A 25838-nucleotide genomic window follows, 5' to 3' on the forward strand; every position below is an offset into this window, starting at 1 on the left:
GCCTCAAGGGGAAACAACTTGTACCGGCTTGGCAACAAAGTAAGCCTCAGCCTAGAATCCAGCTTCATACAAGTAAAAGGAATCCAGTCACAGACTGCCAAGAGAACTACATACCCAGTTTACAATATAAGTCTTTGGTAAAATAATGAAACTAGAATGAAAATCACATTATAATAACTTCCAATTCCCTTAGAAATGTCTTCATCTCAAATGTTTTAAGTTTTTAAAAGTTACATATACCGTAATTATACAAAAAAAAAAAAATAACTCGGTGACCAAATAGCTTATAATAGTTATAAAATAGCAACTTATAAATTACATTAAATCTGAATCTGCAGATTATGCGAGAGAAATGCCACCCCTTCCTTTTCATAATGCCCAATAAATCAGTTAAAACAAACATTCTGAATTTATAAAAACACTTACATTGCATAAAGCATATTTAAACAATGTTTTATCAATGAAAATCTCTATTTAGATGCAAGGTGTAGTACAGCTGGTAAGTTGGGCAGATTATCTGAACGGCTTTCTTCTGTATATTTTAAAATGTATATATAAATACTACTTAAAATAGGATGATCAATAACCAAAATCCACAAGCAAAGGTTTACATGAAGTGTTATGAAACTAGCGTGTGCTAGTTTCACCTAAATAAAATAATGGAACAAAATGTTACAACCAGTTCCAATTCAGTACATCTTAAAATTAAGATCTTGCTTCTTTGGCAACATAGTCATCTTCCATCTGTCCAACCTCCATTTATCAAAGAAAATATAAAGTATATATATATCTATATAATAGCTTGCATATAATCCCTCATACATACAATAACAATAGCTACACTATATTTCTACAATATTTACACCTTGGACAAAAACCTGATAGTCTCATGGGAAAAAAAAAATCAGCCTTAGTACCTACTTTGTGACACATACTATCTAATCTGGATGGATAACATTAAATTTTCTTACAATGAATTTTTAACCAACATAATTTGTACTGAAGGATCAATATATGAGGCTATCAGTTAATCGAAATTTATGATAGACTAATTGAAATACAAATATCAGAATACAAAAATAACTCCATTACACAAATTTTAATATTAAACATTTCTTTATTATTTCTCTGTCAAATGATGCACATGTTGCATGATTCAGAAAGTACTGTAACACTGCCTCGAAGAATCGTACAGTATAACCAATACCTTTCTTCTAAAAAAAAAAAAAATAAAAAAATCAATTTGGAAGGTAGGCATAAAAATTAGCTTTTCTATTTCCCCAAACTAAACTATATAAACAGAATATAAAGAATGGTTTCCAAATGACAGAACAGCTCCAGTGTTTCTTCAAGTGAAACAAGATTGAAAATTGTTGCAATACCTACGTAATTCAAGGTACAATTGTATATAGTATAAACAGGCTCAGAAGTGTGAACATGGTACATATCTTGCCAGTAATTTTCAAAATATTTTAATCACGCAACAATACAGACTACAGTTTCCCACTATGAATAACTAGATCACTAAATATCTTTGGTAGTCACCAACCTTATTCTTCCCTGAGAGCAGGCGGTACAAATTAAATTAATTTTGCTGAAAGTTTAGAACTTAATATATTAAGTGTTATCAAGTAAATAAAAAAAAGGCATTACAGTACAAATATTAATGAGCTTGAATCTACTAAAAGTTTTTAATGTCAAACCTAATAATTAGACTATCCATTTTTAAATGCACATGATTTCTATATATTAATCAAAAAATAAATTATATATAAATAACATTAGAACCTCTACTACAATGTGGCCTAATCACAAATAGTATAAAACTTGCTCAATTGTTATTATAATGGCCAATGCACGCAACTAAATTCAATTCAGAGCTTTAATGCTAAATTTGCTATCACTCGTATAGTTTAACTAGAGACTAAGCCACACTTCTTGGACATAATGAACCAAGATGAAATTCGAGTACTTTGGCTGCTAACAAGCATGGAAAAAGTGTGACAATCTGGGACAGCTATGGCTGAAGAAACAATAATGAGCACTTGGTATTACCAATAACTCCCAATTGGGCAAATTATCTCAAAGGACAGCTAAAGAAATATGTCAACAATAATGAAGAAATGAGACTGATATGAATGTTTTGCAAGAGTGAAAGCTACTTTTAAATATGGCAAGACATGTATCATGGTCAAGCTTTTCTATTCCCCATTGCTAGTGCCTGAAAGCATATTCAATTTGAAGAATATTCTCCAGTATATATACTTATAATGTATAAGCAATACCAGTTTTCTATAGTATTTATAGGAGCAAGGAAGAATGTGTGTGTGTGTGTCAAGAAATATAAAGTTCAAACTTACGGCCTCTTGAAAAGTAACATGCGATGGCTGTTCTATCTGATTTTATGGGGCTGGCCAATACTATGCTTTATCATCAGTCATTTCTAAAAAATGAGCGTACACCTCTCGCCTGCTTTCTCCTTTACCATTGATGGTAAATTTGTAGAAACTGCCATCCGCACATATTGCTGTAAATAATAATTGCACATTAATATCTTGGTAAATTATATTTTTTTTGGAGGGGGGAAATGTGACGTGTAGTCTCCAAAGAATTTCCTATGAAAGGCTAGAATAGGGAATCCAATACAATATAAATATCAAAGAAATATTGTCTCCCCTGCTCTACGGCCAGTGTATCAACATCCAATGTTCGGACTTATTGTGTATAAGGAAGACAGAGTTCAGGCACAATAGAATTCGACACAGACCTCTAATGCTAGAATTTGTCAGCCACGGGTAATTTCATTACTATGTCATCACCTCATAGAAAGGAATCATCATCCCTGTTAGGGACAATGCTACAAGCACATCAGTTTAAACTAACTGGCAGCCTTAGTTCATCGTAGATTGGTTGATCGACTGATTGATTTGGAGTTTTCCGACATCCAAGGTCATTAACGCTGATACTTGTTTACGTAGATGTTTACAATTTAGCACAGTACATCGCAGGCTGTTTACTTGTGAATGTGGTTTGCTTTAAGATAGTATAAAATAGAAAGATTTGTTAAGGTTTACAAATTGTTATTATTTTGCGATAATATAAAATAAACTTCGTTGTTACATTTATCAATATTACATTCAATATCTTTGTTTACATCGTGTAGCTTACGTAGATGGCTGTGGATCATCAGCGCCGATGGCTGATTCGTCTGTTGTTGTTCGATGCGCATTTTAATAAACTGGTCGAGAGGATTACATGATAGGGAGCTAAATCATATCAACAATAATGTACTGTACTCTGTTATCCATATTTGAGCATAATCGCGATACCGTCTTGACCTTGAAAACAGCCGACACAAAACCAAAATAAATAAAATCTCTGTAATTACTGTTGTTAATATATCTTTAATTGATAATCGAATAGTATAAAAAATTATTAAAGTTCAAATAACATCGAAAACCAGGATTATTGAAGACATTTCTTAGTACATATACGTTATGCTGTCGGCTTAAGTTCCAGATCAGCTGACGAAATTAAACGACGTTTTAATCCCAGTCCATTTATTATTTTTGACAACCGACGTAAATTCGAGACAGACTCCGAAACGACGTAAGTCGAGGTAAACCTGTAAGCAATTTCAAGACATCCAGAGCTATATAGGTTGGTGTGGGCATAGGGTGTTCATTAAACACTACCTGAAATAAATCCAAGCAGTACAACATTGAAGTGTGATACTGTACTCGGAACATGTGACCCCCTACAGGGATAGTCCAGAAAGGACAAAGTCAGTCAGGTCTTTCTGGAGGAGTGTAATGTCAGGCATCCAGTATTCTTCAGTCATTCCTTATGAGATACGAGTCAGCCATGTTAGTTTTGCATATGTTGTGCTTGGTCATAGACTGTTGTCCTTGATAGTGCCCTAGTTTACTTAATAATGCTCTGGTACTACTTTTTGGAGAGAGAAAAAACATATTAACCCTGAAAAAGGGGTTTTATCAGAGGAAAAACCTATTTTTGGGTGGTACTGTGTGGTCATCAGGACCCTCCCTCCTCCCTAGCCAGGGGAGTAGGGCAATAGTTTTTACTTGGGAACTTAAAAGATGGCAGTTTGGCGCACAGTGATGCGCTCGTAACATTGTCTCCAACTGAGATGATGATTCCTTTCTATGAGGTGATGACATAAACCAAAGCAACGAATTTCAGCGCTAGAGTAGCTGTCAAATTCTATCGAGCCTGAAATCAAAGGTCTTCCTTATATACACCAAGTACGTACTTTGCACATTGATACACTGACCCTAGAGCACAGGATACAATGTATTTATGTCAAATTGGATTCCCGGTTTTAACCTCTCACAGATAAGCTGGAGACCACATACCACCTCCCCCAAAATTGTGTTTTCCTTTGTTTAAACTCTTTATCTAATATCTAATGCTGTATTAATACCTAAGATAATTTCCATGAACCTCCCCTGGTGTCCATATTGCCTCTTTAGAAGCTTAGTTTAATCAACATTTTCCATAACATTTCAAAATATTCCCGTTTTCTTTCCCTCCAATAAACACGCACTTACTAAGGAATGGACTGATGCACCAGTTTCTCTTCATCCTTTCTTCAGTTTCTCTGTCATCACAGTTTAATTCAGGAGTTCTCCAGATTGTTTAACTATTATTGCTCATTAAGATGGCCTTCCCTTGGATTTGTTAGTAATTACTGGGTGGTGTGTTCATAAGAAAGGTTTCTGGGAGATCATGATCTGCATTATTTTTGTGCTTCGTGTCGATGGCAATCAAGTGATTTAAATACCTATTGTGAATAATGCGCTTGTCTTGCGATCTCTCTTGGAAAAGTATGTTTCAAAGCACTATAAAGGGGAAAATCCAGAGGAGACTAGGCTAGTTGATTATATAGTAGGGATGGCAATGATAATGACACATCTCTACTTTTAGATATTTCACAAAATCATCCAATTTTCAAGGGATGAGCCTCAAAGTTCTTGATTTTCTAACTTCCTTGTTAAAATCAAAAGTCCAGTAAACCTTCTTTTAACCCTTTTACCCCCAGGCTATTTGGAAATTTCCAACCCTTAACCCCCAGGGGGTTATTTTTTTTCCAGCACATTTTGCAGTATATTTTTTTTAAATTACTCTAATAGCCTCAATTTTTGTCATAGAGAGGTCAGGTTGGTCTCATTCTCTTAGAAAATGCCTGAATTTTCTCAAAAAATTATCAAAATTATGAAAAAAAAAAAATTTTTTAGCATTTTTTTGCAAGGACGTACCGGTACGTCCATGGGGGTAAAGGGATGGCTTTTGTGAAACGTACCAGTACGTCCTTTGGGTGTAAAAGGGTTAAAGGTGTTAAATTTCTATTAAAAGGCAAGTTACATTCTTGACAATTAAATGAGGTCATGTGGATTACTCTTCCAATGCTCTACATTAAAAAACTAACCAAATTTGAAAATGAAACCTATTTTTGTGTTAGCTTCCATCGAGCTCAAACAAAGCTGTACTTTTATAAAATTGATGAAATCATAAGCGTAAACAAAGCTACAAAAAGGTAATACACTTATATACAAATGAAGTTACTCCAATAGGTAAGTGTTTGTAGTAGTTCTAGCCGGCCAAATACCACCCAATTTCCATAGCTCTTACATTATCTAAAGATTTTAAATGTCTTATGGCAAATTGTCTAAATATGTATGCTGAAGGTAACAATCTGTTCTTGGTCCATTACTTTTCATAATATATACACATGTGGTTTGGCCTAGAAAACAAGCTCATTGCAAATGCAGATGATACTACTGTCTTTGCATCAGTTCCATCTCCTCAATGTAATTTGGGGTGGCTGAATCTCTTGACAGAGATCTAGCTAAAATTAGTGCATGGTGCAAATTATGGAGCATGAAGCTGAACCTTAACAAAACTCAAAGTATGCCAGTAAGTAGGTAGAAGACGGTGGCTTATCAAGATCCAGATCTCGGCATTGATAATGTTTCTTTAACTCTATAAAAATCTTGATGGAAAATTTACTTTTGAGAAATACATTCGGTCTGTTCCTTCTTCAATTGCAAAAAATTTTGTCTTTTTGAGAAAGTTCTTCAGGATTTTTGGTGATCTATCTATTCTCAAGAAATGTTTTAATTCTTTCATTCTGCCATTTTTGAGTATTTTTCTCTGGTCTTCAGCTGCCAACTTTCATCTTAATTTGTTGGACATAAACTTGCGATCTATTAAATTTATTATTCCTGATCTAGATAATAATCTCTGTTGATGTCGGCTACCCCCCAAAATTGGGGGAAGTGCCTTGGTATATGTATGTATGTATGTATGTACCTTTGTTCAGTTGGTTCTTTATACATGTTGCTTAAGATTTTTCATAATTCTGACCATCCTTTGCATCCAGCTCTTCCCGGACAGTTCCATCTTGTTCGTAATACTAGGCATGCAGTTTATTCTAACAGTCATGCCTTTTCCATCATAAGTCTCAATACTTCCCAGTTTTCTACAAATCTTATTCAAGCTGTGACCAGATTGTCAAATGATCTTCCTTATCAGGCTGTCAAATTGGTAGAACTGCAGAAGTTCAAACTTGTAGCAAATGTAGTTTAATGTTGAACAGGCTGCCATAATTCTCTCTTTATAATTTATAAATGGCATCTATTTCAACAATGTTACCAATCTTAAGATATTTTATATTCATAAATCAATACTTCTCATGCAGCTGATTTCCTTTCCTCACTGGGCTATATTTCCCTGTTGGAGCTCTTGTGCTGATACTATGCTGCTTTTCTAACTAGGGTTGTAGCTTAGCTTAATAAAAATTATAAAAAACTAATGAAATATTCCTATAATCAAACTTACCTATGACAGAACTGCTAGATGGACCAAAGGCACATATACACTGTGATCCTCCTGGGACTTCAAACTTGCAAAAACTCCACTTACTACTGAAGTATTTTGGTAAGAAGGATGCCGATGCTAAACTGTCAAGAAAAAAAAATATTTTTAAAGGTATCATAAGCACAAACAATATTTTTTCTAAATGCTGTTGAATATTACAACTGTAAACTTAGTTCACAGTCTAATGAAGACTGGGAATAATTAAATAAAAATAATTTTTCTTACAAATGCCATGCATAACCCTTTTACCCCCAGGCTATTTGGAAATTTCCAACCCTCAACCCCCAGGGGGTTATTTTTTTCCCAGCACATTTTGCAGTATATTTTTTTTAAAATTGCTCTAACAGCCTTAATTTTTGACATAGAGAGGTCAGGTTGGTCTCATTCTCTTGGAAAATGCCTGAATTTTCTCAAAAAATTATCAAAAATATGAAAAAAAAATTTTAATAGCATTTTTTTGCAAGGACGTACCGGTACGTCCATGGGGGTAAGGGGATGGCATTTGTGAAACGTACCAGTACGTCCTTTGGGGGTAAAAGGGTTAAAAGATCCAGTTATAGAGTACACATATACTGTATATATGAATCACTGCGACACTTCCAGATCAGGCCTCATCATATTCTTATCTTGGGGATTTACTGGATGGTTACAATTTTCTTGCTCATTAGGTATTTGAATCTAAATAATATTCCTACCTGTTATTTAGTCAATGCTCAAGTTTGTTTTATTTCTGAGAAAGCAATGCAAAATAAGTTTGCTTCAATTTACTGACAAATTATCCTCCAACAGCAAAGAAAACTTGGATGAATATTCCACAAAAACAGCTTCCTCACTATAATGTCAGCAGCAATCACCAGTATAAAGTGAAAATGTTAACCTTTTTACCCCCAGGCTATTTGGAACTTTCCAAACCTTAACCCCCAGGGATTTTTTTCTCAAGCACATTTCCCTATATATATTTTCTAAATTGCTCTAACAGCCTTAATTTTTGTCAGAGAGGTCAGGTTGGTCTCATTCTTTTGGAAAATGCCTGGAGTTTCTCAAAACGTTAATCAAACATATGCAAAAAAAAAAATTTAAATAGCAGTTTTTTGCTAAGACGTACCAGTACGTCCATGGGGTTAAAGGGATGAGTTTTGTGAAACGTACCAATACGTCCTTTGGGGGTAAAAGGGTTAATATATTTTGCCAGTAATGATAAAAACATTTAGGTTATCTTCTTATAAATGCAGTGCCAACCAAAATGTTTATTATTGGCATAATTTCTGAATGGCATCACAGTTGAATAATATAATCCTAAAATGTAAAACGTGATACTGAAACAACATGACCAATTTGAACCTAATAACTTGGATCCAAGCAAAATTGTCTGTAAATGACAAAGACAGTGATCACGACAAGGCATTCACATTCTAATGCAGGCACATTATTACGGTTTGAATATACATTACTTTTAACTAGATAACCATGGCGAACTTTTTAATTCTCCCAGTTATAACAATATAAAATTAAATACAGTACTGTATTTATTACCAAGGTTACATGATAACGAAATACTTGATTTTAATGAATAATGGACTTGAACGTCCTACATTTACATTTACTCTCAGTTTAAAAGCTGGTTCATGAATAAAATTACAGTAATTCATTAGAACTTTAAAGAAAAATGGTTTGGGATTTCCTAATTATTATATGTAATTTGTGATACTGTTATGCAAATAAAATGGTATTGGTGGTGCCAATGTACAAACCACAAAATAAAGTGAATACAAAATGATATTGAATAAAATAAGCAATGAACAATAATGAAAAATATAATAAAATGAAAGTAGCATAAAAAATAAACAGGATGACATCATTAAAGTTGTAATTCTGATACATGATTTTAATTTAGTAAGGTATACTGTCGAAAATAATTTCTTGCTTGCCTCAAAATATCATCCTGCGTATATCTATAAATCTTACAATTAGTGGGAGGGTGAGCTGTGACATGCTAGCAGTACCAGCTGAACTCGGTTGAGTCCCTTGTTAGGCTGGGAGGAACGTAGAGAGTAGAGGTCCCCTTTTTGTTTTTGTTTCTTTGTTGATGTCGGCTACCCCCCAAAATTGGGGGAAGTGCCTTGGTGTATGTATGTATGTATGTACAATTAGTGATTCTAAGGAACCAATTTTAATCTCTAGAAAAATCACATTATAGTTTTAAAAAATTCTACTCAGAAAATAAATTAGTAATTAAAACCATTAGAGCATCATCAATGCTTTGAAATTTTGTCTGTTAAAACAGCAAAGAACATAAGAATAGCTAAACATATGTTAAAAGCTTACAGGTTTGAAATATGAGTGGCAGCTTTATTCTGGGTAATATTCATGTTTTCCAAGTGCATGCTGAATGACTGCAACACAGTTGTAATCTTAACCCTTTTACCCCCAGGCTATTTGGAACTTTCCAACCCTTAACCCCCCAGGGGTTATTTTTTTTCAAGCACATTTTGCAGTATATTTTTTTTTAAATTGCTCTAACAGCCTTAATTTTCATCATAGAGAGGTCAGGTTGGTCTCATTCTCTTGGAAAATGACTGGAGTTTTTCAAAAAAATTATAAAAAATATGCAAAAAAAATTTAAATAGCAGTTTTTTGCAAGGACGTACTGGTACGTCCATGGGGGTAAAGGGATGAGTTTTGTGAAACGTACCAGTATGTCCTTTTGGGGGTAAAATGGTTAAATTCCATTCTAAAATTAAATCATCATACTAACTTGATTAGATGATGAAAATAAAATAAAAAAAAAAGAAGCACAGTTTCTCGTTCATAACACCAACAGCTTAATGATAGGCAAGACAGAGGGGCCCTAATAAATATAAATGATTTGGTTCCAGGAAGCTGTTTGAAAGTCGAATTGTTTGCAAGTTCATTTTTGTTAAATTTTGGCCGAAGGTAGGCCTAACCTGAATTCCATACCTATGATTTCCAGCTACAAAAGTCAACAAATAGTTCCGTTTCATATGAAATAAATATCAGGTTGTTACAAATGTTGTTTTGCAGTATTAAAATGTTATTTTCCTTAGTAAAATAAATTTTTGAATATACTTACCCGATGATCATGTAGCTGTCAACTCTGTTGCCCGACAGAAATCTAAGGTCGGGATACGCCAGCGATCGCTATACAGGTGGGGGTGTACACAACAGCACCATCTGTGAGCAGGTACTCAAGTACTTCTTGTCAACAAGAACTCAATTTTCTCCTCGGTCCACTGGTTCTCTATGGGGAGGAAGGGAGGGTCCTTAAATTCATGATCATCGGGTAAGTATATTCAAAAATTTATTTTACTAAGGAAAATAACATTTTTCAATATTAATCTTACCCGATGATCATATAGCTGATTCACACCCAGGGTGGTGGGCGGAGACCAGCATACATGTTAACATTAGAAGCTAAGTATCCCGTATCTTATTTTATCAGTTATTCAAAATAACAAACATAAAATAAATAAGTACCTGGTAAGGAAGTCGACTTGAACCCTTACTCTGCCTTTTTAAGTACGTCTTCCTTACTGAGCCTAGCGATCCTCTTAGGATGCTGAGCGACTCCTAGGTGCTGAAGTATGAAGGGCTGCAACCCATAATAAAGGACCTCATCACAACCTCTAATCTAGGCGCTTCTCAAGAAAGAATTTGACCACCCGCCAAATCAACCAGGATGCGGAAGGCTTCTTAGCCTTCCGGACAACCCAGAAATATTTCAAGAGAAAGATTAAAAAGGTTCTGGAGTTAGGGAATTGTAGTGGTGGAGCCCCCACCACTACTGCATTCGTTGCTACGAATGGTCCCAGAGTGTAGCAGTTCTCGTAAAGAGACTGGACATTCTTAAGATAAAAGACGCGAACACTGATTAGCTTTTCCAAAAGGTCGCGTCGAATATATTCTGCAGAGATCTATTTTGTTTAAAGGTCACGGAAGTTGTGACAGCTCTAACTTCGTGTGTCCTTACCTTCAGCCAAGCTTGGTCTTCCTCATTCAGAAGGGAATGAGCTTCTCGTATTAACAGTCTGAAAATAATAGGATAAAGAATTCTCTGACATAGGCAAAGATGAATTCTTAACTGAACACCAAAAAGCTTCAGACGGGCCTCGTAAAGGTTTTTAAAATAGAACTTAAGAGCTCTTACAGGATATAATACTCTTTCTAGTTCATTTCCAACTATACGATAAGTTTGGAATAACGAACGATATTGGTCAAGGCCGAGAAGGCAGCTCGTGTTTGGCTAGAAAACCAAGATGTAGAACATGTAGCCGTTTTGGATGAAAATCCGATGTTCTTGCTGAAGGCATGAATCTCACTGACTCTTTTAGCTGTGGTTAAGCATATCAGGAAAAGAGTCTTAAAGGTGAGATCTTTCAGGGAGGCTGATTGAAGTGGTTCGAACCTGTCTAATATAAGGAATCTTAGAACCACGTCTAAATTCCAACCAGGTGTAACCAAACGACACTCCTTCGTGGTCTCAAAAGACTTAAGGAGGTCCTGTAGATCTTTATTGTTGGAAAGATCTAAGCCCCTGTGACGGAAGACTGATGCCAACATGCTTCTGTAACCCTTGAAAGTGGGAGCTGAAAGAGATCGCTCTTTCCTCAGATATAAGAGGAAGTCAGCTATATGAGTTACAGAGGTACTGGTCGAGGATACGGATACTGACTTGCACCAGTTTAGGAAGATTTCCCACTTCGATTGGTAGACTCTAAGGGTGGATGTTCTCCTTGCTCTAACAATCGCTCTGGTTGCCTCCTTCGAAAAACCTCTAGTTCTCGAGAGTCTTTCGATACTCTGAAGGCAGTGAGACGAAGAGCGTGGAGGCCTTGGAGTACGTTCTTACGCGTGGCAGACGTAGCAGGTCCACCCTCAGGGGAAGAGTTCTGGGAACGTCTACTAGCCATCGAAGTACCTCGGTAAGTTATTCTCTCGCGGGCCAGAGGGAAGCAACTAGTGTCAACTTTGTCCCATCGTGAGAGGCGAACTTCTGCAGTACCTTGTTGACAATCTGGAACGGAGGGAATGCATATAGATTTAGATGAGACTAATCTAGTAGAAAGGCATCTAAAAGAACCACTGCTGGGTCCGGGATAGGTGAGCAAAGTATTGAGAGCCTCTTGGACATCGAGGTTGCGAAGAGATCTATGGTTGGCTGGCCCCAGGTGACCCAAAGTCTCTTGCATACATCTCTGTGGAGGGTCCAATATGTTGGAATTATTGTCCCTTCCTACTGAGACAATCTGCTAAGACATTCAAGTTGCCTTGGAAGAAACTTGTAACTAGTGAAAAGTCTAGACCTGTTGAACAGGAGAGGAGGTCACTAGTGAACTCGCACCATGTCAGAGAGTAGGTCCCTCCTTGTTAGGAGATGAACATCAAAACAGGGAGTTGTCTGTGTTGACCTCCACTACTTTGTCTTGAAGGAGAGACCTGAAGCTTTTCCAGGTCAGACGTACTGCCAGAAACTTCTTGCAGTGAAAATGCATTGTCCTTTGACTCGAGTTCCATAATCCCGAGCATTCCCTACCGCCTAAGGTCGCACCCCAGCCTACGTCCGATGCGTCTGAGAAGAGAACGTGGTTGGGAGTCTGAACAGTCAGGGGAAGACCCTATAAAAGGATGATAAAGTCCTTTCATCAGGTTAGACCAGACTTATCTTCCGGAAACCGGGATCGAGACCGCTTCTAGCGTCTTGTCCTTTTCCAGAGAAGAGCTAGATGAAACCGAAGAGGACGGAGGTGTAGTCTTCCAAGTGACACCAATTGAACCACGGATGACAGTGTCCTAACCAGACTCATCCACAGCCTGACAGGGCCGTATTCCTTCTTCAGCATCTTCTGGATGGATAGCAGGGCTGGGGGTTGATCGTCTTGTTCAGCCATGTCCTCATCAGAGGGTTCCTCATCCGAAACTGATGAGGAAACGGCAACGGAGTGGGCAACGTCTGACTCGTTGAATCCGGTCGCACTGGTGGATGCGTGACGGAGCCGGACACAAGATCATGGTACTGCTGCACAGTCTGTGAACTGTCAACCATGGGGATGCGAGGAAGTACAGCGACAACCCGAAACTGTCTAGACTGTCTGGGTAGTGCAGACAACCCCTTATCGGGTTGCTGAGGTTGCCGCACTGCTTCACAACAAGTCACCTCTGCTGGTTGTTGAACGTCTTTCTAGTGACACACTGAACGTCCACAACCACCTCCGAGAGTAGCTTAACGTCAACGTGCGACTGGCAACCCACACTGGGTCGCACCGGTGGAGGAACCATCTCAACTGGCGGACGTGAGTAGGATACTTCAGCGTCAACAGGGCGTACAACCAACCGGTAGGAAGGTCGTTGGTAAGAAGGTTCTTCTCCGAAAAAAATCCTCTAACAAGGACTAAGCTTGGACTGCATGTCTTGCAACAAAGCCCAAGGTCTAAGGGAGCAGGTGTGGCAACAGACGGGGTTAGCGACTGAAGCGGAACCATTTACCCTCCCTGGAAGCATGTTATGCTTTAATTAAAGTCCATAGGAGGCTAAGCAGCTTAAGGCTCCTCTCCAAATGACAGAGTCCTCAAGGGAATATCAGAAGGAGGGAGAACAGCACTTTCTCATCTACAGGAACCATGTCCGAGAAAAGCTAGGTATCTCAGTGAGGGTTTCACTGGTGCAAAAGCAGCAGACCAGAAGGCAACGTTATGAAACTGCTTGACAGTCTGTGAACTGTCAAAAACTGAACTGTCAACCACAACAGGAGCGTGAGGACATACAGCACTGGTGTATTAGTAGCAGACCAGAAGGCAACGTCATGTAACTGTTTGACAGTCTGTGAGTTGGCAACAACCAAAGTTGTGTGGGGAAGCCTCAACTCCTGACTGACTAGTTTGCTGCGGGCGAGTGGCGGTAACCACAGTGTGTTGTGGAGGCAGACACATCGTGTCAAAACACGGCAGCTTGAGGTAGCTCACACACGGCAACGGAGTGCTCCGTGTGTCTGTGGGAGTCATCATACATCTGGCAGGGTTGACTGTGCATGGGTGGAGGAGCTCTCACAACAAGAGTGTGGGAGCAGGAAGCCATGCCGGGCGCACAACCGTGGTAGGTGTAGGCCCACGGGTGCATCGTCAACCTTCTCCGCAGTCGGAGTGTGGGAGCTGGCAACAACAAAAGCAGAGTGTTGGTGCGTGGGAGGGACTGCCGTGGGTTGCGGAGCATGCCGCATGGGTTGCGGAGCATGCCGCATTGTGTCAAAACACGGCAGCTCTACAGCACCTTCCCACTGCTGATGCGGTAGCTCACGCATGTCAATGGAGGGTGCAGCATGAACATGCGTCTGGCAGGGTCGACTGCGCATCGGAGGTGGAGCTCTCACAGGTTGGAGTGTGGGAGCAGGCAGCCGCAGTATCTGCTGAGCGCACAACCGTGGCAGGTTGTAGATTAACAGGTGCATTGTCAACCTTCCAGCACGATACTCCTGCATGAAGGAGCAAGCTGAGACTGTATAGTCTGCAGCATGGACCACTAGGGTCTATGAAAGACGGCAACAAACGGAGCTACTGTCCGTTGTGACTGAGGGTCTAAAACAGCTGGTGCGGCAACAGACGGAGTTACTGCCTGTTGCGGTTGAAAGGTTTCCCAAATAAAAAGTTCCTTTATTAGAATTAAAACCATTTAAGCTAAGAAAGAATGAACGAAACGCTAGAATCGGTTTACTCTTACTGCAACGTGAAACCGTGAAATACTCTCTCTCTCTATCGTAACGATAGAGCGCAAGTTGAACGTTCTGAACGTCAACAACTGCGGAGACTAAACTAAACGTTAGTTCATCTTTGAAAACAGTACGAGACTATCAAAGAAATTCTTTCAAAAACCTAAATATTAAAATAGCATAAATTCTTAAAAGGAAATACGATATGACGGGCTCAATGTTAATTAACTTCGGTTCCAAGTAAGGACCGCCTACTATTAGGAAAGGTCGCATATAAACAAACATAAAAATTAATTTTATAAGTTTATAATAAATGGACAATTAATCGAAGAGGCCTATAAATGGCGGAGAGATATAAAATAAATTTATAACTTTGTTAAGCAAAATTACCAAAAACCTAAACACACTTCCGTCTAAGGGAAGGGTCGGTCATTAAAAAGTGAAAGAGAGTCTATACTCTCTTCGTCACCAACACTTCCGTCTAAGGGAAGGGTCGGCCATTTAAAAGTGAAAGAGAATCCATACTCTCTTCGTCACCATAATTAAATCTATCCAAAACGAGTTCAAGTTTTGAAATGAAGATAAAACCCCTGCATAGCGAAAGCTCAAAACTGGAATAGTGTACTTCACCAAAAAGTTGTGAAAACAAATCCAGTAGGGACAGCGTATTAGTAGGTCTTGCCGGTGGCACGACAGAGGAAAAATTGAGTTCTTGTTGACAAGAAGTACTTGAGTACCTGCTCACAGATGGCGCTGTTGTGTACACCCCCACCTGTATAGCGATCGCTGGCGTATCCCGACCTTAGATTTCTGTCGGGCAACAGAGTTGACAGCTACATGATCATCGGGTAAGATTAATATTGAAAATTACATATTGTTTTATTACAATATTTCTTTTATCTTATCTTTGTTATTTTCAGTTGGCTTTCTGTTTGTATCTCCAAACGTTTGCAAGTTGGGACCTTTTGTATGCACAAGAGAAAAGATTATAGTTCTTTGGTCTTCCGAAGCATCAGTAAAAGGTTTATTTCTTGCACTGTATGAACACTGATGAAGGGGTATTTACATACATATATATACCAAGGCAGTCCCCCAATTTTGGGGGGTAGCCGACATCAACAAATGAAACTAAAACAAAAAGGGGACCTCTACTCTCTACGTTCCTCCCACCCTGACAAGGGACTCAACCGAGTTCAGCTGGTACTGCTGGGAGCCCACCCTCCCCCGTTATCCACCACAGGTGAAGCTTCATAATGCTGAATCCCCTACTGCTGCTACCTCCGCGGTCATCTAAGGCACCGGAGGAAGCAGCAGGGCCTACCGGAACTGCGTCACAATCGCTCGCCATTCATTCCTATTTCTAGCACGCTCTCTTGCCTCTCTCACATCTATCCTCCTATCACCCAGAGCTTTCTTCACTCCATCCATCCACCCAAACCTTGGCCTTCCTCTTGTACTTCTCCCATCAACTCTTGCATTCATCACCTTCTTTAGCAAACAGCCATTTTCCATTCTCTCAACATGGCCAAAATTTTATCATGTCTTCTGAAAGTAATAAAAAAATACATTTCAAACATGGACTCACCTAGATTGCTTATTTTTCTTATCTTCATCCTCTGTTGAAAACACATGCACCGTACCGTGGTCACTTGAAACACACAACAATGAAGAATCATGACTGAAGTTGATGCTGAAATTAAACAACTGGTATAATTCATAAGCCTACAAATATACATAAACTACCGACATTTAACAGATCAATATATGGCCCTGTCGAATATTCCAAAAATTTTATGTCTCCATTTTGGCCTTAGAATGTTTCAGGAAGTAATTCTATTATTTATTGCCACTGCAAACGTTTACTTTCATCCATTATGAGGAATTTGAGTTTCTCCATATTTTCTATGAAAAGTTTTGCACAATGTGGATGGAACATTCCAAAAATTCAAATGACTCCATTTTGGCAATAGAATGTTTCAGGGAGTCATTCTAGTAGTATTTATTGCCACTGCGCACATTTACATCAATCCATTATCATTTATGACTAGTAAAAACAGTTTGTTATGACTTACCAATAAATATTTGCCACATTAGCACCTCGTCTAAGCTCATTCAACTGCTGCCCATTTGCTGTATCAAAAATTCTAATCAGCGTCCCTTTTTCCGAGGCTGTAGCTAACTTTGTCCCAGGGAGATTAAGAGCTGAAAACCACGCACTGATTAGCAACATCATCAAATACATTTTGAAAAACTAAGGCCAGTGACTTGTACACTACTGATCATCCTTCATACCTATAAATGTATGATAAATAGATGTCCACAATTTACTGTTCAAGGAACTGTGACAGTATAATTGCCGATTTATGTCCAAACAACTGACTAAAAGAAATAAATAATCACACAAACAAGTGAAAAAAAAAGTTATGAGAGATTTAGCATTTGGCATTGAAGTAATTACTTTTACCTAATAAGAAACTGTAATAAAACAATTTCATAATTATATTTTATACAGATGCAGTATACTGTAGTATAAAAAATCTTTTTTGAATACCCAGAATCTAAGCCTGTCTACAGAATACCTATACAACTAAGAGGCGAGTCATGTGCCATGATATCGAGAGGAGATTTTTCTGTATCAGCAAGGTCAATGATGAGCACGTGTCCAGCACGGGGGCCAGGGAAAGCAAGCAAAGAGTTGTTGCTGTTGGGGCATAGCACACACAAGCCTGCGGAGAAAAAACGTAGAAATTATGATCAAATAGTATTCAGGTAATGGTAACTTCTGCCAGTTAAGATTATAACATTGTCAAGCCTCTAAAAGTCACCGAGTATTACCAGAATTGCTCAGTTGAGAAAATTAATAACAGCAGTACCAGAATTGCTCAGTTGAGAAAATTAATAACAGCAGTAAACTCATGAAAACACGTATTAGTTATGTACTTTCTAATGATATAAATATGGTTGAAAGGCTTTAAGGGTTGGCACAGGTACCAAGGGTTATTAGTATTTTCATGATTACAATAAATATATGATCATAGTCTAACAATATAAATTTTCTTTCACTTTCTTTATAAATATGTTTTTGCAATAAAATATCTGTCCACAGCTACAAAAAAACATGTGAGTGATAATTGTATTTCTATAATTAATTAAAGCAAGTACCGTAACATTAGTTGATCTAATGACATGGTTAGGTTCCAAAGACTTACTGTAGCAGGAAATTATCCAGCAACAAACTGTACACTGGCTACCTGTTCTATGCTAATTTAATGTAGGTTTAGAAGACTCAAATAACTCAATCTAAAGAAAATATAACCCTTATGGAATCTAACCATATCAGACAAGCTCAAGATCATCTACATGATGTTACTCTTAAAACGAATTATCTAAATTAAACAAAATTCACGTCCTATTCATTTGAATAATGAGAAAATCTTACATGCTTTAAAAGTATATTTATTTTACTTTTATGTATAGCAGTCATTTCAGTCCTTACCTTTAGGGTTATTTGTCATTTCAGTCCTTACCGTTAGGGTTATTTGTCATTTCAGTCCTTACCTTTAGGGTTATTTGTCATTTCAGTCCTTACCTTTAGGGTTATTTGTCATTTCAGTCCTTACCTTTAGGGTTATTTGTCATTTCAGTCCTTACCTTTAGGGTTATTTGTCATTTCAGTCCTTACCTTTAGGGTTATTTGTCATTTCAGTCCTTACCTTAGGGTTATTTGTCATTTCAGTCCTTACCTTTAGGGTTATTTGCAGTATCAAAAACATGTAGCTGTTGGGGATTCGAGGTAAATGTATACACCTTTATCATTGTGTCAAGGATAACAACGATGCGGTCCCTTCGTAACCTCACTCCACGGACATCTGATGCAAACTCTAATTCAATCACATGCTTTTTTTTCAAGTCATCCCAGACCATAACTGAAAGTAATTTACATAATTATCTCTAGTCACAATACACTTAACCCTTTAACCCCCAAAGGACGTACCGGTACGTTTCACAAAAGCCATCCCTTTACCCCCATGGACGTACCGGTACGTCCTTGCAAAAAAATGCTATCAAAAATTTTTTTTTCATATTTTTGATAATTTTTTGAGAAAATTCAGGCATTTTCCAAGAGAATGAGACCAACCTGACCTCTCTAAGAAAAACATTAAGGCTGTTAGAGCAATTTAAAAAATATATACTGCAAAATGTGCTGGGGAAAAAATAACCCCTTGGGGGTTAAGGGTTGGAAATTTCCAAAGAGCTTGGGGGTAAAAGGGTTAACATACATGATTAACAGAAAAATATATAATCTAAGAAATATTCAGAACTACAAATAACAATTATAGGTAGTAGGTTGGCCAGGGCACCAGCCACCCGTTGAGATACTACCGCTACAGAGTTATGGGGTCCTTTGACTGGCCAGGCATTACTACATTGGATCCTTCTCTCTGGATACGGGTCACTTTCCCTTTGACTACACATACACCGAATAGTCTGGCCTATTCTTTACAGATTCTCCTCTGTCCTCATAAACCTGACAACACTGAGATTACCAAACAATTCTTCTTCACCCAAGGGGTTAACCACTGCACTGTAATTGTTCAGTGGCTACTTTCCTCTTGTTAAGGGTAGAAGAGACTCTTTACCTATGGTAAGCAGCTCTTCTAGGAGAAGGACACTCCAAAATCAAACCATTGTTCTCTAGTCATGGATAGTGCTATAGCCTCTGTACCATGGTCTTCCACTGTCTTGGATTAGAGTTCTCTTACTTGAGGGTACACTTTGGCACACTATTTTATCTAATTTCTCTTTCTCTTGTTTTGTTAAAATTTTTAATATTTTATATTGAAATATTTTTTAGATGTTGTTGTTCTTAAAATATTTAATTTTTCCTTGTTTCCTTTCTTCACTAAGCTATTTTCCCTGTTGGGGCCCCTAGGATTACAGCATCCTGCTTTTCCAACTAGGGTTGTAGCTTAGCAAGTAATAAATTTTTCTTAGATAATTTGCATTTATCCTAACTAAACAAACCAGAGTTCCTTCATAGGAGAGAATACTTTAAGCAGAGCTGGATACAGTTATTAAAACTTAATAAGGTGGTCGTATCTAGCTGGAGGGTACAGGTAAGTCAGACCCACCTGACAGGACACTGAGCACCCACTTTGAAATCAGGTTGAGGCAGGAAGTGTTTATTTTACAATGCAAACCTTTATCCTTTAATAAGAAACCTACCCTTACAAGAGAGGAAGTTCCTATAGCAAAACTTGGTGGTTTACTTTCCCGGGAAATGTCAAGTGACGACTCTTAACCAGGGTATGAAAATGAGGCAGGTGTTAAGCCAGGTCATTACCGGAGTCTCGTAGACAGTCAAGGAAAAACCTATAACAACGTGGAGGATATGTTGCCTGAAGTACAGTATAGTTATTTATGAAAAATAGACTTGCATACATTTGGAAATCGTCCGCATCCTCTGCGAGTCATCCTGGTCCCACAAGTCACTTCTTGTAGAAAAAAGATGGACTTAAAGTTGTGAACAGCTGGGTCCTAGGTGCTAACCATGAACTACTGAACTAGGGTGACGAAGATCTTTTATCCTTCAGAATAACTTGTGACACATGCAAAGTTATGCCATTTCCTATTTGCTTCATCAGAGCTAGACTGCTTGAGGACAGTCTAGAGGGTTTAAGAAATATCTGCCGGCAATCCCACAATTTTAAGCAGGGCTGCTTAAGAGCCCTGCGAATTTAAAAAATCATTCAATGTGGCTTGAGCTCCCAAGGAGCTCCTTATGAGTCTTGACGATTCTTGTAGTGTCCAAAACTAGGTCCAAGTAGAAAAACTTGAATCGAGGGCCAAGTGGTATCCTTCACAACAAAGATTAAGGAAGAAGGAAAACAGATCTCGATACCATTTGGCATATGGCCACTTGGGAGCGATGATGGTCATGCTGAACCTCTATGTCATTTACCAACTTGAGTAATTGGTGAAATGGGAAAATGGGCGGTTTAGGAGTAAGCATCTATAATTCCTAGAGATATTGAAAGGCACCCTCGAACAAAGCCGATGGACTAGGATAGGGGAAAACTTTAGGGTAAATTTCTAGTTTAACAGAATGCTAACCCAGTTGAGGAATGGTGAATACCCAAAGTAAAATCACAAATTTTAAAAGTATTTGTATGTTTTCAACTAAACAAACCTGAGACCATTAATAGCTGTATCATTTCAGCAAAGCTACAAACTCATCTGTTAAAATTATAAGGAATGCCTATTATATAGGGTAATCTGACCACATTTTGTATGCACTGGTCTAGTTACATTAATGTCGTGATTCCTGCCAAAACTTATTCATTGTACAAGCATAGGCCCTTACACCAAAGAAACACCAGACAAAAAAACGTGAGACGTATCCAGTATGGGTTCTATAATAGGAGTGTGTTCACTAGCGTGGGTTGGGTTGGTAGTAGTAGCTTACGCAGCATAGATGTTGAACGGCACCTCGCTGTTTCAGGGATTTTGAAGAGGAAATCTCTAATTGGTGCGAGGCCTCTGGTTATGATTTACATCGCCCCAGTAATATACCGACACCTTATATAGGTGAGCGAGCTGGGTTCAACCTGGCATTCCTATGCAATTTTTCTCTGGTAATATATAGCAGTTATATACCTTAGAAATGGTGCTAAAGGAGCATTTCACTGGGCGGCACAGGTCTCTCGCCCAGAAATAGATTTTTCCTTCGTCAAAATCCCTTTCATTGTACAAGAATAGGCCTTCTTCATGCTACCAAATGCCAGAAATGCTATGCCATAGTTTTAGTAGAAGTAGATAAACACCTAACCATCAGATAAATCGATTAATGATAATATCTAAGAGATCATGTATAAAGTAAAGACATTCTGATCTTGTAATCTTTAATAAATATTAAATGAAACAATTTTACACTGCAGAAGAATTTTTTTTCTAGTTATGAAAATTATTTTTGTTTTTCAGCTTCCTTGTTTATCTGGCTAAATTATGGCAAAAATTAAGGATAATCATATTTTACTGGCTATTAAAGACTTCTGTAATGTATATGCCATTCCGAATACGATGCAGTAAGCAAAATGTACAACATATACTAATATATCTCAACTGGAAAAGCAGGATGCTATATGGCCAAGGGCTCCAACAGGAAAAAATAGCCCAGTGAGGAAAGGAAATAAATAAACTACAAGAGAAGTAATGAACAACTAAAATAACATATTTTAACCCTTTTACCCCCAGGCTATTTGGAAATTTCCAACCCTTAACCCCTAGGGGTTATTTTTTTTCAAGCACATTTTGCAGTACAGTGAACCCTCGTTTATCGCGGTAGATAGGTTCCAGACGCGGCCGCGATAGGTGAAAATCCTCGAAGTAGTAACACCATATTTACCTATTTATTTAACATGTATATTCAGACTTTTAAAACCTTCCCTTGTACGTAGTACTGTTAACAAACTACCCTTTAATGTACAGAACACTTAATGCATGTAATACAGTACCCTAAACTAAAACAGGCACAAATATTAAAGGCGACTTTATATCATGCGTTTCCTAAACACGCCAAAAAGCACGATAAAAAATGGCAACCAATGTTTTGTTTACGTTTATCTCTGATCCTAATGAAGAAACAAACGCATTTACACATCTGTTTATAGGTTAGTTTTTGCATCAATTATATTGATTATTCAGTACAGTATGTTGATTTGGTTATTACTAATGTTTTACTTAATTTTTCTTAGGACTTCCAAATGAAATTTTTTTCTTTATGACGCCGCCTGAAACGACGGCGTCATAAAGTACGCTCAGTAAACAAACTAAGGAATTTAACCCGCATGATGAAAGTGATAAATAATGATATTACAGTAAAAGCTTTTATAAAATATGTTATTACAAATATTATTTACCGTATCTATATAAAATCATACATACGTAGCAAAGCAGGAAAACAATCTACGAGAGAGAGAGAGAGAGAGAGAGAGAGAGAGAGAGAGAGAGAGAGAGAGAGAGAGTTGTTTTACATACGTAAATGTAAATTTTAAACAAAACAAAAATAGCCCCATTTCATATAAAATAGATTACAAATATTTTACTTTATCATATTACAGTAGTCTGTATAATACTGTAAAGTTCAGTACAGTATGTTGTTGTTAAAGTCGTGGCGATGAAATTCTCACGAAACAAAAACACGCCATTTGATTACAACAGCTGATTCTCTCTCTCTCTCTCTCTCTCTCTCTCTCTCTCTCTCTCTCTCTCTCTCTCTCTCTCTCTCTCTCTCTCTCTCTCTCTCTTCGTGTTATACAATACTTACATTTAGATGAAGAAACTAAAATTAGTTTTCTTAGTGTCAATTAAATACGAAATGAAATAATTAGGCCGAGTCTACATCCATTTCAATCATAGCCAAAAATAGGGCATCCGATTTCATCAGCAAACCACTATTTTTTGGGAAATATCATTTTATTCTAGAAAATTGCCACTCTTTAAATAGTTAATTGCACATTAAGAAAGCGTGTACTTTTGTTTTTAAATTTCGGGTGTGTTTTAAAAATCGAGTATTGTTGACTTTTTTTTTTTTTTTACTTTTGGCTGTGATTAGATCAGCTGTCATCTAGCTGCCGCTCTTGAGTGTGTACGAATACACTAACAAAGTATCATTTATACCATTTCTTAACTTATTCAAACCGTCTACAGTATACAGTTGATATTACATAAGCACCAATGTGTTATAACCTATCAAATTTTTTTGTTTATTACATTTAAACCCCTCTCTCTCTCTCTCTCTCTCTCTCTCTCTCTCTCTCTCTCTCTCTACCTCTCTCTCTCTACCTCTCTCTCTCTACCTCTCTCTCTCTCTCTCTCTCTCTCTCTCTCTCTCTCTCTCTCTCTCTCTCTCTCTCTCTCTCTGTGGGCTACTTTTCACTACCTCCCATTCCTTACCTCTCTCTATCTCTCTAACAAATGATATCTTTGTTGCTCCTCAAAGTTTCATTTATATTGAAAATCAATCATGATTCAATTTTCCTTACTTTCTCCAATCTCGCACCATCGGTCACATCGCGGTATTTTCGATATTTCCGGAAAATCCGCAATATATGTATAGACATGGGTTATGAAAAAAATCAGCGAAGTGGTGAATCCGCGATGGTCGAACCGCGAAGTAGCGAGGGTTCACTGTATATTTTTTTTTAAATTGCTCTAACAGCCTTAATTTTCATCATAGAGAGGCCAGGTTGGTCTCATTCTCTTGGAAAATGCCTGAAGTTTCTCAAAAAAATGATCAAAAATATGCAAAAAAAAAAATTTAAATAGCAGTTTTTTGCAAGGACGTACCGGTACGTCCATGGGGATAAAAGGATGAGTTTTGTGAAACGTACCAGTATGTCCTTTGGGGGTAAAAGGGTTAAGAAGAGTAACATTACATTAAATCTTTTCATACATAAACTATAAAAAGATTTATGTCAGGCTGTTCAACATAAAAAACATTTGCTACAAGTTTGAACTTTTGAAATTCCACCTAATACAAACCAAATCAGGAATAGAAATTCTCAAGCTAAACACTTACCTTTGTTTGTGGGATACTTTGGATGCGTGCCACCACCTACAAGAGCTAAGTAATTGCATCGGAAGAGCATTTCAACGTAACCAATCCCTCCATCAGAAAAGTCTTGTCTTTCTTTTTCTTTCAGTGGATCACAATTGTACACCCTGAAACCCGAGTCCATTCCACAAGCAAAACATCCTGCAATAAAAGTTTTCCATTATTTTCATCAAAGATATACCTTAAAAACATAAAGATCACTGGCCAGGTTTATCATACAATTGATTTTTTTATTGAATAGGAAGTAAAAAGCTATCAATTTTTTTTTATTTTTCATAACAATACAAACTTGGAATAATAATAATAATAATAATAATAATAATAATAATAATAATGAGAACGGAGTATGCAATGGAAAATGAAATATCATTGGAAGGAGAAAGGATTAATGAGGTAGAATCATTTAAGTACTGTATCTAGGAACTATGATCTCCAATACAGGGTATTTAAAATTACAACTTTAGTGAAAGATTGAAAAAAGAAAATCAAACAATGGCTAGGTTAAGTAAAATTTGGAAATCAAATCGCCTGAAATTACATAAAAAAATCAGACTATATCTCAGTTTAGTGAGATCGGTGTTACTCTATGGACATGGGCATTTTCATGAAAGTGAGTATCTAAGTTATTCTTAACCACCAAACTAGGTAATGTGGTTCAAACTAGGTAATGTGGTTCAAACTGTTGTTTTAATAGGTTCAAACTATTGTTTTAGTAGGGTTATATTCGATTAGATTATTAAAAATCAGTTTATGAATATTGTGCTTCAGTACAGCAAAACCAAATTGGTAAACAAGATGGTTTGGGGCAAAGCTCCACTATATATAAAACATATATATTGCTTTCCTGCTTCATACACCTTTATAAAAACTTGTAAATGCACAATAATCCATTCAATACAATAAAAAAAATTAACAAATACAGTTACTATTAGTTGCAATAGCAACCTAATACTCAAAAACCTACAATTCAGGTTACTTCAATATATTTTGCTGGTTTTGAGCTTGTGACCCCAAGTCCTTAGCATATCCCATTAAATATTTATCCTACAGTAGACGGCAAGGTAGAAGAATGGAAGAGAGAATGAGGTAAAGCAAGAGGCTAATAATCTAAGATAATCTAAGAGGGATCTAAAGCACGAGGCTAATAATCTAAGATAATCTAAGAGGGATAGTATATAATATAATGTTGGGGCAGACATAAAATAGTTGGAGTAGGGTAGGTCATTAGGTTAGGACATCATTACTTTACTGTTGTAATGTGACCCCACCTCCCACTAACGCTCTATTAGAAGTACAGATAAGGGCCAAAGAGATACTACAAACATTGGGGTGTATGTAGTTGATAAGGACAGGTCTAAAATTTCTTATTTGTCAAATTGATTTTCTTTATGGGGAAGCTGTAGTTCATCTTTGTCTGAAATACATTATCATGAAGATAATTTTACAATTTATGTAACATAATTTAGTTAAAACTGGTTGGGAAGCAAACAAAGGTTGAGACTTAGCCTTAGGGTAAGCTCAGCATATGGTGGTCTCAGGAGGGGGTGCACAGCACAGGTAGATAAGTAAGGATATGGCTCCTAAGTTAGGTTAGAAGGGGAACCT

General features: G+C 37.4%; 1 protein-coding gene across 3 annotated transcripts in view; it reads right to left on the reverse strand.

Moving 5' to 3' along the window:
- Positions 1 to 25838, reverse strand: part of LOC137624576 (WD repeat domain phosphoinositide-interacting protein 3) — a 29726-nt gene that overhangs the window by 858 nt on the left and 3030 nt on the right. Inside the window, exons 2-9 of one of the 3 annotated variants that reach the window (XR_011040750.1) lie at positions 24198 to 24374; positions 18361 to 18543; positions 17197 to 17343; positions 16690 to 16819; positions 16203 to 16307; positions 6862 to 6983; positions 2361 to 2527; positions 158 to 1214 (exon numbers count right to left, since the gene is read on the reverse strand). Coding sequence is in view for 1 of the 3 variants with exons in the window: in XM_068355511.1 (XP_068211612.1) it covers positions 2421 to 2527; positions 6862 to 6983; positions 16203 to 16307; positions 16690 to 16819; positions 17197 to 17343; positions 18361 to 18543; positions 24198 to 24374 (971 nt within the window). In the remaining 2 variants the exon portion in view is untranslated. Of the gene's footprint in view, positions 1 to 157; positions 1215 to 1533; positions 2528 to 6861; positions 6984 to 16202; positions 16308 to 16689; positions 16820 to 17196; positions 17344 to 18360; positions 18544 to 24197; positions 24375 to 25838 lie in introns of those variants that run through there. The other 2 variants (XR_011040751.1, XM_068355511.1) reach the window with 2 other exon arrangements.

The sequence above is a fragment of the Palaemon carinicauda genome, chromosome 31 (assembly GCF_036898095.1).
Source record: "Palaemon carinicauda isolate YSFRI2023 chromosome 31, ASM3689809v2, whole genome shotgun sequence".
In the NCBI taxonomy this organism is placed as follows: Eukaryota; Metazoa; Arthropoda; class Malacostraca; order Decapoda; family Palaemonidae; genus Palaemon; species Palaemon carinicauda.